General features: G+C 32.8%; 1 protein-coding gene across 2 annotated transcripts in view; it reads right to left on the bottom strand.

The window, feature by feature from the left end:
* Positions 1–3,087: 3,087 nt before the first annotated feature.
* LOC126831610 (adhesive plaque matrix protein 2-like) overlaps positions 3,088–19,272 on the bottom strand; it is a 56,989-nt gene continuing 40,804 nt past the window's right edge. The window contains exons 1-9 of one of the 2 annotated variants that reach the window (XR_007684213.2): positions 10,581–10,948; positions 7,812–7,910; positions 7,622–7,720; positions 7,353–7,424; positions 6,512–6,565; positions 6,271–6,339; positions 5,930–6,016; positions 5,380–5,439; positions 3,088–3,384 (exon numbers count right to left, since the gene is read on the bottom strand). Coding sequence is in view for 1 of the 2 variants with exons in the window: in XM_056103192.1 (XP_055959167.1) it covers positions 3,341–3,384; positions 5,380–5,439; positions 5,930–6,016; positions 6,271–6,339; positions 6,512–6,565; positions 7,353–7,424; positions 7,622–7,720; positions 7,812–7,910 (584 nt within the window). In the remaining variant the exon portion in view is untranslated. Of the gene's footprint in view, positions 3,385–5,379; positions 5,440–5,929; positions 6,017–6,270; positions 6,340–6,511; positions 6,566–7,352; positions 7,425–7,621; positions 7,721–7,811; positions 7,911–10,580; positions 10,949–19,272 lie in introns of those variants that run through there. The other variant, XM_056103192.1, reaches the window with a different exon arrangement.

The raw sequence follows: 19,272 nt of genomic DNA, 5'->3' as shown, positions 1-19,272 counted from the left end.
TTTAACAGGAACAGCAACCAAACAGTTGCTTGTATATATACTTTATGTCAAAGCTGGACAGATGGTTACAAGTATAGACAATATAAAAATAACACGTCTCTCAGTCTATCTCAATCCCACTGATGGCAACCTCACATCAGGGCTCTCCGAAGAATCAAGCAAGCGGTGTTTAATGGTGTCTGACTATGCGAGCGCAATTTTTGACTTATAATCTTATGTATACCCTGATTTATGCTATTTATGATGTGATTGGATACTTTCCCCTAATGACGCCAAGAATTACCCAAATATGGACATATTCAAACTAATTAATCTATCAAAAATTTGCTTCAAACCCCTCTCAAAACGTTGTATTCATCGGGTGATACCGCAAGCTATAAATAAAATTAGACGCAATGCCAGTCAGCTCAATTCATTGAGGGAGGGTCGATTTTTCAGAATGTATTTTTCGTTACTTACTGTCCATTTATCATACTCATTGAGATCTAAGTAAGTTCTTAATTATTTTCTGTCAACTACTTTTTCCGTCATTTAATTGCCGAGTCTTTTGTATGTTGACACCCCTCAATGTTCCCAAACCCGCCTAAATATTTAACAAAGAAATAACAACCGCTCCCCCAGTCAAGCTAGCACATTATCAGCTGGCAGACAGTTGGGTTAGTGGTATTCTGACACGGGTGTTTTGCAGGTAATCCAATATTTTTCCAGTAAGATTGGGTGTCTATACTTTCCATAGATACCAAAGTTTCAAATGTTTTATCTTGAACGCCCTAGTTCACTTGATATTTGGAAAAATTGGTGAATTAAAAACTATAAGCCCCCTGCCCAGTCCTTGGGGCCCAGGTCCTTCCTCGTTCCTTTTGAGGCTTTCGTCAACGCATTAGTCCGGTGGCTGAAAGGGGGGGGGGGGGTCGCCGCCAGAGTTGTGCATTTACTACGTTTTTTTTATGTACATTTCCAGATCTCTTGAATAGTACCATTATAATGTAATATTTTGAATGACGAAATAGGTACTGAACGAAAAATATAACGAGAAAACACTTTTCGGGTCAATTTTGAACCAAGTGGTTTCTGTCCCCAAAATACATTTTGCACCCCCACCCCACCCCACCCCATACATGGGAATTAAAAAGTCAAGTTTTTACCAAGCTCAAAGAAAATTATGATTTAAATGAACGTGAACTCATTTCCCGCCAATTTTACAGCCCCCCCCCCCCCCACACACACACACACACACGCACACCCATGCTGCCCCTACCCCTCCTCCCCACAAATCAAGACAGTTGTCCAGGGGCTTCATATATACACTTCTTTAGAGATGGTCGAATGCCCGGTTGTACCTGACAAGGGGTAGGGTCGCCTGTCCATCCTAGACTTTGGAGAAGAGTTTGCAAACTTCTGATGGTCAGAAAACATTTATTATATGAGTTAAATTGATCACTACGTATGGGAACTCATGACTGTCCTCATATTTTCATCAAGCGTCCCAGCGTAGTCAGCTTTGACCAACGATCGGCGATTTCTTTAGGATCGATCGTGTCCGTCCGGTCACGCTCACATAGATATACATTGTCCGTCAATATTACAGCACGCCTGAGAACACTTCCCGCCCCACTTGTTGCTCTGAGCTAGTTACGGCCCCTGTAGATGAGCACCCTAATTCATGTCCTGATCCTTCCACCTCAAAATCATGAATTTTCACCAAAACCTGGCAGCAAATTCAACAATCTTCTTTATTTTAGGCCAAGAAGTAAAAGTAAAAACAAAATCCCATGCAAAAGTGGTGAAAAGAAAAGGGAGAAGGATAAAGAGCACGGAGATAAGGGAAGTAATTCTAGTTCGCCAGGATACAGACCACAATAGTCCATTGATAGCAATTCTCTCTCTTCCCAATTCTCACTTTAAGGATAACCTCAATCCCATATTTTAACAGCAAGATAATATCATCTATATTGATTAAGCTGGAAGAAGTTGACATCAAATATGAAATATTATAGTAATGTGATATATGTAAATCATTACATCGCCATCTTTATGTATGCAGACGACAATCAATAATATTTGTCTTTTAAACCTACTGCAAATAATAGTTTTAATTTATGTAAGGCCAAACTCGAATGTTGTGTTGAAGAAATTCGGTGTTGGATGAATTTTCTTAAATTGAATGAAGATAAAACTGAATATATTCTGTTAGGTTCAAATAATCTTATTAGTTAAGTCAATTACAACGTATCCTTATCTATAGGTTCCCATGTAATATCACCAGTCCCGTCTGCTAGCAATATTGGAGTTATATTTGATAAATACGTAACCATGGAGCCTTAAGTAAATTATACTTGTAAATTATGTATTTTAATCTCCGCCAAATAGCCCACATCCGGAAGAATCTCCCCACTTCATGTGTTAAAACTCTTGTTCATTCTCTCATCACCTCTCGTTTAGATCAACTCTTCACTGATTGGCACTAACAAATTACAAAAAGTTCAAAATTCAGCAGCAAGGTTCAACACCGGCAGTAATTATAATAACCATATTACTCCTATTTTACAGAAACTCCATTGGTTACCGATTATTTTTAGAATTGAATTTAAAATCATCCTTTTAACTTTTAAATGTATAAATGATATGTCACCTTCTTATTTATCTTCACTTTTAGAAATGTACACGGAGTCGCACTCTGCGCTCTTCATGTGATCATTTTTTATTTGTAAATAAATCAGCAAGACTTTTGTCTTTTAGAGATCGATCTGTTACCGTCCAGGCACCAAAATCATGGAGTAACGCCATCTTTATGTATGTTGAAGGATAAGTTTGGGTGGATTATGGCAAATCGTGTCACTTTTATACCCCTTCGCGAGATGTTTTAAAGCTAAAATAATAAAAAAATAAAATGAAGTGGGATTTAATAAGCTTAACTTTAATATTCAGCATAAATATGGGTGAAATGTTTCCCGGGAAGCTGCTTTTTCGCCGAATTTGGGTTAACAAACTACGGATGATAACATGGATGACTGACAAACACAGCAACACGAGGTAAACAAAATAAACAACAAACAAACAACAAACTATTTATTTTTCAATCTGGTTACATTTTAAATTTTTGGTTTATCTGGTTTTTATGAAGAAATACAGATGAATATTGTAGTTATTGGTTTATATGAATATATTGTTGGCTTAGAATTATAATTTATAAAGAAAGAACTAAATGGAATTCATCTATTTAACAGAAGTGGTTAAATATTACAATATAGTTTATTATATTAAATCTTATATCAGTGGTTAAATATCATAATTTATTTGATTGAATCTAAAATAGTTGTTCATTGTAGCATAACATAAACTAGGGTGTAACCAAATTACAAAATGATTCTCCACATTTAACAACTGAAAAACACAAACATGGTTTATATATTATTAATAAACAAGTCAGAAAATAAATTTATATTACAAAATAAGATTCGTTTTACAACTTAAAGTTAAACAAGTAAATTAATTATTTTAATGGATTGAAATGGATTGAAATGGGTGGTTAACGACGCCATCTTGGTAAGATGGCCGAATAATCCCTGCGTTTACCAGAAAGTTTATGTATGAGTTTACTCACAAACAACATATGTTATATTACGTCATGTGAGTTGACTAGATTTAAAAAATATGAGATTCTGCGTTGTCCTATAACAAGATGTTGTCTTTTAATTTTCAACATTTTTGTTATTATCTCTGTCATTCTGAATCCTATCCAAATGTTTATGAAGTGGATCATGCCCCTATTTGTACCAAGTACATTAAATTAAAACATAGATATGACGTCACCCTTTGATGTTTTTAACCATTATATAGGAGAATGTACGATTTTCTTAAACAATCGTCTATTACATTGTATATATAAAATGGCCATTATTTTCAATAAATAATAGACGATTGTTTAAGAAAATACCAATAATAGACACGTATCTGAAAAATGAACATGTATTTTGGGATAATTTATTCTCTGAACAAATTAAATTACAGAACATGAAATTACTTTAAAACCTCATAGTTACCGAAATATCACATGACAGAATGTTGATTTCACGTGTTTGTCTACATAAAGAATTTCACTTAAATCAGTCCGTTATATGTCACTTATTCGTTTAATAGTACGTTCGGCACTAGATCGATGATTCGTTTTTTTACGCCCACATTTTCTTTGTGGATACTCTACAGGTCATAACTTGAAATATAGGTATATATCCCAAAGATCTCGGTTCCTTTCGATATTGGCTTGTATGGGACCGTAACTTCGTGGATTACGGCCCCTGACTGTACAAAACAAAACGTGTTTTGAGCATGTGGAACCTATGCAGGTCAAAATTTTTATCCGATTATAAAAAAAAGTTCAAATATATCACCGTTACACCATAATGACAGTTGAGTTTGAATTTCGTGAATTGGTTTGTGCCTTTGATCCTACGTCCTGTCACTATATCAGAGTATATATTAAATTTTAAATCAAAATTGGGACGGCTAGTACCCTCCATATATATTAACCACAGTATTAAGAAAATTATCAATATCTAAATCATTCTCGTGAGCAGCCTTTCCATCACAACTTTGGTGGCTATTATCCCCCACATCAAGAACATCACAATTTTTACGGCTATATTAACCACAGTATTAAGAAAATTATCAATATCTAAATCATTCTCGTGAGCAGCCTTTCCATCAATACTTTGGCGGCTATTATCCACCACATCAAGAACATCACAATTTTTACGGCTATTATCTTCCATATCGAATGCATTACAAAGTAATCAGTATCCAAATGCTTATCACATAATATATTCTCATTATTAATATTTGTTTTCGACTGTATTGTAAACATGTCGTCTCCATGTAGAATATTTTGAACTGTCTGTGTATGCTTGCTTTGTATATGACTGGAGTGTTTTGTCACATGCATTCATGAGCATGTTCATGTTGTTTTAAGAATATATCCATTATTTTATGGCATAATGTTTTAGAAAACTATCCATTATTTGTATCTCTATGGTGCTATGTTTTAAGTTTGATAATAGCCTCAGACTGTCCATTATGTAAATACAAAGAAAAACTTCGGGGCTAACGCCCCTCAGTTGTTCTTTCTATTTACATAGTGGACAGTCTTCGGCCATTATCCATCACGTAATGAATGTTTGTGAAAAGACAGTGTAAACCTATAGTGTACCATGGGGGATTATTAGGTGAATATTCTCAAAGTCATAACTTGTTGTTTGTTGTCATGACGAGGGATGCTCGAGGTTTTTTTTTATCTTATACAAATAAAAAGGTTAAACATGTATATATATACAAATCAGGTGATATTGATAGGTGATTATAAATAGAATAGTGAATATTTACATGCACAGAATCCATCAATACATGGAAAACCTCTACAATCCTTGTCTTCATCACATGGTTCTATAAAAATAAGTAATATTGTTAAATAGGCCTTAAGCCTATTCATATAATTATTAGATGACAGAAGTATAAATTGTAAAAGAGTTTATTCCAGTTCACTATGATCAAAACTACAACTCAATGCTATGTCCTCCCATACTGACCTCTCTCACTGGAGTGTACACTCTCTCACACATACAACCTTACATTAAAGGGACAACACATATGGTATGATACTATATGACAATATATTATTACACACAATAATATCTAACTATTTATTAAAACTCGATGTCTTCAGTACACGGTACTATAAAAATAAGTACTATATTATTACACAGGACAATATCTATCAACACATAGGTGAAGAGCCCAGATGTAGAAGTGGAACTACTTGCATGGATAACTGATCTTACAGCATGTGCGTTAGACTACTCGGCCACAGACCCCCTCTATCTGAATATCGGGTTTGATTATATAAATGACCGTCTAGAATATAAATCATATTTACCAAGACAAACACCACCTGAACAAGTGCCATTGGTACCAACTGCAGTGCAAGGGGAGTCAACACTCAGCGTATCACATTCACCTGGAGCTATAATAAATATAATTTAGAATATAGAATTGTGTTTATGATTATCTTTCATAAGATAACAGAGTAATACCATCAGATTGATAACAATCTAACAAATCATTCAACATAGGATAGTGTTACCAGGTGTTCCTCTTTTTAAGGCATTAGGTATATCCTGCTAAGTACAGTGTACATTCAAATGATTAAGTATAATCGCATTAATCATAGAAATAGACGTTTTGAATAACATATATCTATATTACCGGTATACTTACTCCTGCACGTGTTGTTTACACATTTACTACCAAAAGTAAGAGCACAAAATCCTTCCCCACATGGTACACCTGAAATATTTGAACATTTATAATGCTGGACGCTATTACAATAGTTGTCTGATTTATTTATAGTTTCTCTCACCTAGCCCAATAGCTATGGGTTGTTACATAGATATTAAATAATCAGTGTATATCATCATTCATTTTATCATATATATATATATATATATAGACAACATACCCTGAGAACCACACAAATTGAATATGTTATCTATAGCAACAAAACAATTTCCATCTGAAATATAAAACATATATATATATAATATAGTTTATAAATAGAACGCCATTGTGACATGTCGGTTAACCATTTGTGGGTACTGACTGTATCTTACAGGAGTTCATGGATTGTGTTGAAACTGATGTGATCAACATATTAAAAACTTGCACCTCCTGTTTTCAGACTCTTTCAAATTGTTATGCAATCAAGGAAGTCGTTTTTTTTTAAACTTTGTGAACTCGGGAAGTCTTACAGTTCCATAGTTTTTACCCTAATTAAGACTTTTATTACGTCTTGAAAATGTTTTGACAGCAATGACATTTTTGAAATACATATTCTAACGGGTTTGATACAAGTATTACCGAGACGGTTTCATTACTTTTATTATAACAGGTGATCGTTTGAACTATAGTTTAAATTTCAACTGTTTATAAAGTAGAGGGTACTGGTCTAATGTTTGTATATACATTAATCAATAGACAGGTAACATGTTATACTTACCGCTGACTACACAAGTACCATTAAGACCAATTACAGGTTAGAAGATCGTCCAATTACATATTTTAGTGGAGGAACAATAAAAATTATTAACGATATAATTCTTTAACTATTTAGCCATTTTAAAAACGATTATGTGAAATTTGATAAAGCAATGTACGAAATATGTCTAGTTAATTTGTATATTAATCCACAGATTATATGATGGAATTTCAATTTTATCAGTAAATTTCAAGATCATAGTTATTTGAGTGGATAATAACTGGATTGGTAATAAATATAGCTGATAGAAGACTAGGTATCTTACCATTAGTCGTACAATTCAATAGGAAACATACTCCCCCTCTATCACTACACTCGGTCACGTTACATACTCTCACTGTAAAATAATTATAATATTGGTAATATCGTAAATAAACTCTTATTTAGATATGTGATATATTTTCGATTTAAGTAATCATTGCACCGTGGGCAATATGTGAGGTCTCTCATTCGTGTTGATCATCACATCTGATCATGTGATTCACCAGTAGGTAAAGTGTTTATTATAAAGACAAATATCACAACAATACTTACTGTTGCACGTTGGTCCACCAAAGCCAAAGGTGCAATTACAAACACCTTCACCTATACATTGTCCTCCGTTCATGCAGGTAACACGGTCGCATGGATTTACTGAAAAACACAGTAATATTTACACATATACCATGTGATTCACCAGCAGATAAAATGTTGACTCTAAGACAAAAATCACAACAATACTTACTGTTGCACGTTGGTCCACTGAAACCAGATACACATTCGCAAACACCTTCACCTACACATGTTCCACCATTCATGCAGGTAACACCATCGCATGGATCTACTGAAAAACACAGTAATATTTACACATTAAAGTTATGATGCATGATTTGCATTTTGGGGAAAATATAAAAATATAATCTCATTTTTCACGACTTAATGCATGCTAAGTATTTACTCCGATTAGTTATTTGATATTTAATTAAGAAATAAAAATAACGCTAAATAATCTCCCTGCTTGAATTTAAAACAGACCCATCAATTTGGTTCACGGACAAATAATGATATAATTTTCAATGTTTAACCACCTTAAACTGATTGATATCCCTGTTAGGGATTCAAGTGTCAACATATTGTGGTTTACAATGGATTCTATAGTGCTAAAATCATGGATAGTGTCATTTAATCATGGGGAGAAACCAGAAACGGTCATTATGTGAGAGACAATACAACCATGCTAAATGCTTTACATAAATTAGCGATTCAAGTTTCACAATACTGTAGTTTACAAGGGGATTCTATAGCGCTAAAATCACGCATAGAACCTTTAATATAAAGGGCGTGTGGCTCTATTCATTGGAACCTTAAAAGAGACGAAAATGTTACTGTTATTTCTGATCAACAGTCCAAACTGAATGGCAGTCGTTTATGTCTACTTAGTCAATTCTACACGTTTTTTTTGTTTGTTTTTTATTTAGTCGTTTGTAAATCAGCCATCACTAATAACCTACGGATTTTCTCCTTGGATATGAATATCTTTTCCCATTAGAAATGGCGCCCGAAACCATAGAGTACATGACTCATGTACTGTTTTTAAAATGTTCATTGTGTCTTAAATATTAGATATCACGTAAGATAAACACCAATATTGATTCAAATGTACTGTTTTTAAAATGTTCATTGTGTCTTAAATATTAGATATCACGGTAAGATAAACACCAATATTGATTCAAATGGACTAATATATTAAATTCTATTTTGTATTTTTAATTTCACGTATAATGGATGATTTTGAGTTAGAGGTTTAGTCTCTTTAAATACAAAAACGTTTTGATAAAAAAAAAATCCATACGCTACTAATTGATTGAATTTAGCTTAAGCAAGGATTGGTATATCAAACGTATATTGTAGCCCAAAATGGAAATTTCTTTGATTCTGATTGGTCGAAAAATAGCGTTGAATGAGTATAACAGTCCTCTAAATTTCCTGAGCGACTAACTGCGAATGAATATTTTCTGGGTACTAGAACGTAAATAAATGATGGTCATATATTCTAAAAACAATACAAGATGGGCTGATACTGATATGAATAGGACAGAGACTAATATCCATACACAGGGTTTTTTGCTAAGAAAAAACCACAACATCGAAATGACAACAGAATGGTTTTCAAACAAACGCAGCAACCGCATGCGTACGCGGGTGCAGGCTGTTTCGTAACCTGGTTGTTTCGTACTTAGTTCATTCCTACCTCACTTTGTACCTCAGATTGATTCGTACCTTTTTCTACACGTTGTTGAAATAAAGGTTAAACATGACGATTTAATAATATCCAACTGGGTTGTACTATTTACTACTATGCAGATGGACTCGATATGGACTAAGACTTAAATTGTGAGTTATAAATAGACAATTTTTCGCTTAATTTGTTCTTCCCTTTTCGGCATTTTTGTTTCACTTTTTTTGTCTAGAATTGGAGAAAAGGATCAAATCCACCTAAATCCACCATTATTTCAAATTATGAGACAATAATAATAATTTATATCGATATTTGATAATATACTGTTCTTTATACTAAATTATCATTTAATTTTCTTCCCTTTTCCGCTCTTTTTTTCACTTTTTGGTCTAGAATTGTCATTTTTAATTTGTAATCAAAGGACATAACCCTTGTATTGCACGAAATCGTGTATTGCCTGGAAATTGCCTTTTGAAGGACATTTTTGAAACAAAACGTTACGATTTTAAATTAAAAATGTCAATTTGGCTTAAAGAACAGTATGATTTTTATTAAATAATTATTATATGAGTTTAAATAATGGTGGGTTTGGGTAGATTGGGGTGGTTTTGGTAAATCGTGCTACCGCAATCATTGTCAAAGTGACATTTTGACCACAGTGAAAATCAAATCCCCCTAGCAAATAATCTAAACAATAGCGATCTTAGATAAAGATGGCGATGGCGTCACGCGACTTGATCCGGACAACTTCCTGCGGTACGGATTCTGGTACAGGACTACATTACGTTGGATAATATTTCAATTTCTAAACAAAAACAGTTGATTAAAATGGTTCGTCAATCGTGTGCTATTTGTTCTTGAGAAGAAAAACATATTAACATTCACAAGCTCTTAAATTGTTCTATATTCGGAACTTAAAAGATGATATTAAAATTTATGATAAGTCAGCTAAATGTCGTCCGCTGTGGTGCCTTATAAAGATTGGAATCAATGGGATGTTGAGCAAAAAGCTACAGCCTGCGATGTTACAGCCATTTAAAATTGAAGTCAATGGGCGAATAATTGCTAGTTCGAGTCTTTATAATCTATCATAACCCGAATAGGTTGTCTACCACTTGACATACTTGGTCAAAATTAGTTTGAATTGAATTCGGATCAGGTTTTAATCTAACACCTGAAAATAGAAATATCTAAACATGGCCGGTATCAGTTTTGATTTATCGCAAATTATAAATATGTTCTGAAAATAAATCAAACGCAAATAGTAATACTAACCAGGACAGCAGTGACACAAATCCGACTTTTCAACTCTATCACACGATACAGTTTTCAGGTTAACTTCGCGCCTCTTTGAATAATATTTTTTGCTGTTAGCAGTACAGGCCATCAAGGCAAAAGCTACCACTATATTCAGAATCAAAGCACACATGGTTAATTAATTCAACTTGAAGTTAAACACATCTGATACCTACTCTCATTGTTGCTTCTTTTTATAGACAGGTGGATGGCCACAGCGATCGATTTTCATGAGAAATAGCACGATACCTGGGGAAAAAAACACGTGGCTTCCATTGTATACTCCCACTGGGAGGAGTCAAATAATATTATTGGTTTAGAGGAATATCTTACATAGATGGCTATTGATTACGACGCACCTTAATCAATATTCGTCCATACTCGACACTTCTACTGGGAGGAGTCCATACTATTGGTTTAGAGGAATATCTTACACAGATGACTATCGATTACAACGCATCTTAATCAATACTTTGTGTTTATGGCTAGAACGGACATTTAGTACCACTGCGCGCGAAAGCTAGAATAATAATTAAAAAAAAAGCCAACAGTGAGGCTGATGTCCCCGGCCGAAATCGCAAAATAATTAGATTAATTACACAATTATCTTGTTCAAGAGTATCGAGCAATCAAACTGATTATCTATACTTAGTCTAAGCAGAAAATGCTCAGTCAAGGTTTTGAAGTAGGCCTACCTGGTAGAAAACTATACACTAAGTTTCATCCTCTCCATCAGTTAGAATCAAAGTTATCTTGGCCCAAAGCATCAATCAATGGCACTGATTATCCCTGCTAGCTTTAGTGGGAAATGCTAATCATTGAACTCAGTCACATAATGAACAGCTACATCCAGTTTAAATATTCTACCTCGATTAAAACAGAGTAGTTATGTTCCAAAGTCTCGACCAATTAAATAAATTGCTTATCGCTCTGCTTACCCTGAGCAGAAAATGCTCATTATCGAACTTAGTCAAGGTAATGATGTAATGAAACTAAAGTTATCGTGTCCCAAAACGTCAACCAATCAAATTGCTTATCACAGCTTACCTTAAGCAGAAAATGCTCATCTTCGAACTCCATCAAGGGTTTCACCTAATAAACACCTACACGGACGGGCAGACAGACAGACGGGCAGGCCCATTTTAATAGTCTCCTGCTTTCTTCGAAAGGCGTAGACAAAAACTCGAGTGTTTTACAAAGAGTTGAACGTATTACAATCTCCTGATTTAAATATTGAAGGGCATTGACCGTTTCCATATTTTTCTAAGCCTGGTCGAAGGAATCTATAGGCTGTGACGTAAGTTTAGTAGGTGATTTCCCTAATTCCTGTATATTTACTTCCCGATTCAACCTCCACAAAATCAGGAGTATTCAAAACACCTGCCAGAAAATATTTTTAAATTCTACATAAAAGTGGGATCAACAAGCCAACAGTGAGGCTTGTGTGCCCTGGCACAATCTCCGAGTAATTATATTACACATTACTTAACTTCACATTTATTTTTTAGTATCACATTGAACAGTCAAACTGCTTATCTATTCCTAGCATAAGTTTAAAATCCTTATGATAGAACTTAAGTCTTGATTTAGTGAAACTATGTACCAAGCATCATCATTCTCCTAATGAGAACCCAGTCATATTGAATAAATTTTTTAAAAAGTTCATTGAAATAAAGACAAAGTTTATTTGAACACAGTCAGTTTGTTGGGTACCGTGCTAGTTAGATTTCCATGACTATAGCAGATAAATGTACTGGATGAAATTTATATAATCTGTTGAAGCCATTTAGGTCAATTCTGTATAACTGTCAAACAATAATTAACAGCCTTAGTCAGTCATGGGCTGAAATTTAAAGGAGCTAAATCGCTAACATTTTGGACCTAGAAATTGACAAGAGTGGGTCGCAACGCATATAAAACTGTAATATGAATGTATATAAACTGATTTACATTCAATGGTTTCCGTTTTTACTCCAATTTCAAATCAGTTATGTTCGGCGAAATAAGCCAGCAGTCTCAAGCGAGTGCAAATTATTTCTAGCGTCTGGTTATTCCAGTCTACATACGCCGTTTGATTTGGTGCAATGTGTCTAGCCTCGTTCCTCGAGTCTCTTGATACAACTGGGGCTGAAGCGCATTATGGTACACGATTCGTGTACCAATGGTAAAATGTTTATTTTGTCTTAAATATTGGATATCAAAAGCCCATCTCTTTCCGGTAAGATCACAACATGAATGTTGATATAATTTGACAAATAAATCGTGTTTTCAATGTTGAAGATTTCATGTGTAGGCCTATAGTATAGTAACGTCTAATTAATTCATAAAAAATGATTAATGACATAAAGATAAATTTATTTTATAACATTCTCTACAATAATATTAAATTAGACAAGCTTTATGAGATTTTTTTTGATTTTTTTTACATAACTTCATTTAACTATTTTCCCCATGTTTCACTTATATCAAGAACAAAAGCTGTCATGGTTCCGACTGGTGAATCATCAACAGAATTCAAATTAATCCAAGAGGGGAAAAATAAGCTTATCAATTATGGGTCAAGTATATCTTTTCCCAAAATAATTAATAAAAAAAATCTTTAGAATTCTATAGTAAGTCTAACAATTCCTACATCAATACTATAGTATTGTAATGGGGATATAGTTCGTACATTTATTCATTCATTCATTTATTAATTCTTTCATTCATTTAATGTTCAATGTGTTGTTTTAATATCTTATTCAGATTTCAATAGATTGCTTATAATAGCAATTATACCTGAAGCCATTAATCTTGTATGACTACATGCTTTATAACCGATGGTGGACATCCTACTCATTAATCGTATTCCATTGTTTGTAATTATTTTCTTTTATATTTCATTTTTAGCTGTATTGTCATGTGGACGTTTATTGCCGTCGCCCCTCTCCGTCCACAGTTTCTTGGTCGTTGGATTCTGGAGCTCATTTCTTCCCCAATGGGCGCCTTCAGGAGCCCAATTTGCTACAGTATTCCGTCCTATACATAACCGTAGAATTTTCTACATAACACACTACAAAACATCTATAAAATACTATAGTATTTAACTTTAGAAAAAAACCTATATCATTGCATTACAGAAACTGTAGAATATTTGGGGCCGTTATTTCCTACAGGTCCCCAAATTTCTGTAGAATTTCATCATACAGAAAAAGAGAATTGTTGCACACAGACGCCTGATCCAAATCCCATATTGTTTCTGGCTAATCTTCTACTTCTTTGTTAGATTCTCAATATTCCACGGACGGGTTGAAACAGGTCATTTTATTTTAATCAACCTTCGAGAATAGGCCTCAATGAATATCTTGAAACACAAATCTCTTGCATTTTAGAAGTGGGGATCGACAACCAAGCCGGGAATAATTGCATTATTTTCTAGAAATTTGTCATATATTAAGTTTGGGGATGATGAAATTATATCATAATGCTGCTTGTTTATCGTATATTTCAGACAGCTGGTGTATTGTTCTCTGAAGTAATGTTCAAATTGATAAAATCAATTTCAACCATGTAAATTTTATTATTAAATGAATCAATATTAGATGGTTCAAGCTGGACAATATTTTTGATCTGACTGGTTGGAAAATCTTTAAATTATTTTGAAGAACTCAAATGGACAATCGAATTTTATTTGCCGGTGATATTGTAACAGTGTACATTGACAAAATATGCAATATATTTTATTTTAGATATTTTATTCTTATGTATATTTTATAGATTATATAGTTTATTTTAAATGTATATATGTTTATTAAAGACGTCGAGTCTATATTGCATAAATCAACCTTGACGCTGATTTGGTGTCAATAGATCTTAAGCATATTATATAATGGTATACTGATATAGAAGAACTTGAATAGAGGGTCCTTTATTGGTTGTTTATTTTAAAGTAATTAAGTAAGATTAATGGTGACAGCTTTAACTTTAAAAACAATACCTAGGATTACACTGACGCTATTACTCGGGTTGTCGTTACCTGACATATTAAGTCAAGCGAGTCTAGATCCGGCCAATCAGATTTCGTATCGAGTAATGGGCGTCTTCCGTAAATGGTCTTCCACCAATCAAAAAATGAGATTAATCCAACACGTGGCATCTCTAATATTTGCCGGGATTTTTGGAAGATATAAATATATCTAGCTAAACTTTCACCATTATCTTCACTTAATAAATTACTTTGAAACGACAATATTGGATCTCTCTTATATTCAGGTAAGCCTCTATGTATATTTTGATTGTTTAAACTTTATATATATTTTATTCTAACCTTTGATTTAGAATTATATCCTTTTATATCGGATCAATACGATTAGTAGAATCGAGTATTACATTAATAGATATTTCTTCATCTACGTAAAATATTAATTAATAAACGGAAAAGTAAGAATTGATATGATTCATTACTTGTTTAATTACTTGAGAATATTTTACAATATATATATTTATTAAAACGGAAAAGTACGTTTGTCGACGAAATACTTGTTTGTTTAAATATGTTTCAATAACAGATAATTAATGTCTAAAATAATTAGAAATGGTTCGCGCTAAATTAAACGGAAAAGTAAGGATTTACATGATTTATTACTTGTTTAACTTCTAGCGAATATTTTACAATATATATTTTTAATAGACGGAAAAGTACTATATATTCGATAGATTACTTGTTTATTAAAGAAATGTTTTATTTAGATTAGTGGAAATAATAAGTGACTAAAAAGTACGGTATATGTTATTTTCGATTAATACTTGTTGCTAAATAGAGAATAAAGATTTAATAGTTATATTTACTAAAGATTTAATAGTTATATTTAATAAAGATTTAATAGTTATATTTATTAGGTACATTTAATAAGGATCGTACATTTAAGAAATTCTACATCAGTAACTTGTACCTCTTCACAAGCGAGTTAGCTCTATTGTATTACATTGAAATTATACATATATTATTATTGTTATTATATGCTACACCACCCTATGTATATATATTATTATAAGCTACACTATCCTTTACATAGTATTTACGTTATATTGTTATTAATGTTTGAATTTGAATAATGATCATCTTCACTTAATAAATTACTTTGAAACGACAATATTGGATCTCTCTTATATTCAGATTAAAAACCACCGAAAACCACACTTTTACAATTGGTGGAGATGCTTTAAGATCCTGACTGATGTCGAAACAAGGAGTTGATCCAGATAATTTTCCAAGATATCCGTTAAGAAACAAAGAAACAGAGAAAACAGGAGAGATATCGGAAACTGAAATTACAGTTAACACTGACATTAACACGATAGCTTCAAACTCCTCTACAGAAGACAACGGTACACAGGTATTTGCAATGAGTTCCCTGCAGTTACCCAGATTCAGTGGAACGGGAAACGAGACAGCCGCAACTTTTATCTGTGAGTTTGAACATTTAATGGCAATACAAAAAGTGACTAACGATAGTTTGAAATTATCAAATTTGTCATTTTATTTAACTGGAGAAGCCAAACTTTGGTTCCAGAAACTGACACCGGAACAGAAAGACAGTTTCCAAATAGTGAAAAATTTGTTTTTAGATGAATTTAAATATGTTTTAGACGAAAATAATGCTGGTCAAGTAATAGCCGTACAAACGTCCCTGGAAAGAAATATGATTGAAATTATGATAAGTTCAAAACAGTTAAATGCATTAATCGATACCGGGGCTAGTATATCTATTCTATCTTTCAATTTATTTAATAAGTTAGGTTTTAAGAAATCACAAATTGAACCATCAAATATAATCAAAGTAACTGGAGTAGGTGGTGATCAGTATAATGTTTTGGGTACTATGAAGGTACTGCTTTATATAAACAATGTTTCACTCCAACACGAATTCCATATTATGCCACAGGTACACCACCCAGTAATTTTAGGACTTGATTTTATGGAGCGATTTAATACAAAAATAGATATAAGTAAACGTATTGTGTCATTTGATGAGGGAATACCTGACATAGCATTGATATCGAACAACATAGGCTTAGTTAGACCCCAAAAATCTATCACACTTAAAGCTCGTCATCACGTTGACGTACCTGTGAGATTGGCAAATTTTAACTATTGTAACGCAGTTTTATTAGAACCAAATCCCATTCTTGCGAAAAAAGGTATTGTAGGAGCTAGATGTCTTGTTCAACCATTGGAAGGAAAGGCTGTGCTACGTTTATTAAATTCCACAAATAAAAATATAAAAATTTATAAATCTAACATATTAGCCACAGTAAATAATATTGAAGAGAATTCTATAATGGACTTATTAGACAATGAACATAGCACGCCTGCAAATCCGGGCGGTAATGTCATGTCTTTAAAATCCGAGGAATCTCGTGAAAATGAACTCGAGTTCGATTTAACAGATTCTGACTTATCGGATAATGAGAAACGGGAATTATTGTCATTTTTGAATACAAATCGACACGTATTTGCGAAGAATCTTAAAGAATTGGGTAAAACAAAGGGTTACAAACACGTCATAGATACTATGGAAAACGAAGGTCCGGTACGTTCACAATTTTATCGACAATCGGCCGAACTTAGAAAGGAAACCTCGCGGCAAATAAAAGAAATGCTTGACAACAATATCTGCGTTGAAAGCAACTCACCCTGGCGGTCACCGGTCATTATGGTTAAAAAAAAGTCCGGAGAATGGAGATTCGCTGTAGATTACAGAAAATTAAATAAAATTACTAAACCAAATTATTTTCCAATAATACGCTTTGAGGACGTCATAGATTGCATAAATCAACCTTGACGCTGATTTGGTGTCAATAGATCTTAAGCATATTATATAATGGTATACTGATATAGAAGAACTTGAATAGAGGGTCCTTTATTGGTTGTTTATTTTAAAGTAATTAAGTAAGATTAATGGTGACAGCTTTAACTTTAAAAACAATACCTAGGATTACACTGACGCTATTACTCGGGTAGTCGTTACCTGACATATTAAGTCAAGCGAGTCTAGATCCGGCCAATCAGATTTCGTATCGAGTAATGGGCGTCTTCCGTAAATGGTCTTCCACCAATCAAAAAATGAGATTAATCCAACACGTGGCATCTCTAATATTTGCCGGGATTTTTGGAAGATATAAATATATCTAGCTAAACTTTCACCATTATCTTCACTTAATAAATTACTTTGAAACGACAATATTGGATCTCTCTTATATTCAGGTAAGCCTCTATGTATATTTTGATTGTTTAAACTTTATATATATTTTATTCTAACCTTTGATTTAGAATTATATCCTTTTATATCGGATCAATACGATTAGTAGAATCGAGTATTACATTAATAGATATTTCTTCATCTACGTAAAATATTAATTAATAAACGGAAAAGTAAGAATTGATATGATTCATTACTTGTTTAATTACTTGAGAATATTTTACAATATATATATTTATTAAAACGGAAAAGTACGTTTGTCGACGAAATACTTGTTTGTTTAAATATGTTTCAATAACAGATAATTAATGTCTAAAATAATTAGAAATGGTTCGCGCTAAATTAAACGGAAAAGTAAGGATTTACATGATTTATTACTTGTTTAACTTCTAGCGAATATTTTACAATATATATTTTTAATAGACGGAAAAGTACTATATATTCGATAGATTACTTGTTTATTAAAGAAATGTGTTATTTAGATTAGTGGAAATAATTAGTGACTAAAAAGTACGGTATATGTTATTTTCGATTAATACTTGTTGCTAAATAGAGAATAAAGATTTAATAGTTATATTTACTAAAGATTTAATAGTTATATTTAATAAAGATTTAATAGTTATATTTATTAGTTACATTTAATAAGGATCGTACATTTAAGAAATTCTACATCAGTAACTTGTACCTCTTCACAAGCGAGTTAGCTCTATTGTATTACATTGAAATTATACATATATTATTATTGTTATTATATGCTACACCACCCTATGTATATATATTATTATAAGCTACACTATCCTTTACATAGTATTTACGTTATATTGTTATTAATGTTTGAATTTGAATAATGATCATCTTCACTTAATAAATTACTTTGAAACGACAATATTGGATCTCTCTTATATTCAGATTAAAAACCACCGAAAACCACACTTTTACAATATCCAGGGATGGGGACATTACATTGGCAACGTAATTAATTACATTACCATTACGTTTCAGCGATGTACTCATTACAGTTACTTTCTTATTGTCAGCGATGTAATTAATTACTATTACCCATTACATTCAAATTAATTACCATTACCAATTACTTTATATAAATATATTCAAGAACCTTTTTTATAGACATTAAAAGGACCTTATTTTTCTGAAATCACTCAAAATAATCTTGGATGTGATATAACAGAGTTACACAAGTTATGCCAACATTTTGCGAGAGATTGACAAAGAAGATGCTAACAATAAGCGACTTTTCGTACAAAAAGGCAAAGGCGTGCTGGGCGAGTAGGCAACCCTGTCCTCATGAATACAAAAACAAAAGAACTGGAAATGGTTCATAACGCTGGATTCCAATGAGATTTCTTACTAGGGTACGGAGGGGGGGGGGGATATGTGCCCTCTGAAAAAGTGTCCTCGAATTTCGAAAG

Source organism: Patella vulgata, chromosome 9, assembly GCF_932274485.2.
Source record: "Patella vulgata chromosome 9, xgPatVulg1.2, whole genome shotgun sequence".
Lineage (NCBI taxonomy): Eukaryota > Metazoa > Mollusca > Gastropoda > Patellidae > Patella > Patella vulgata.
The sequence above is the reverse complement of the archived record's forward strand: the minus strand, read 5'-3'. Positions and strand labels throughout refer to the sequence as shown.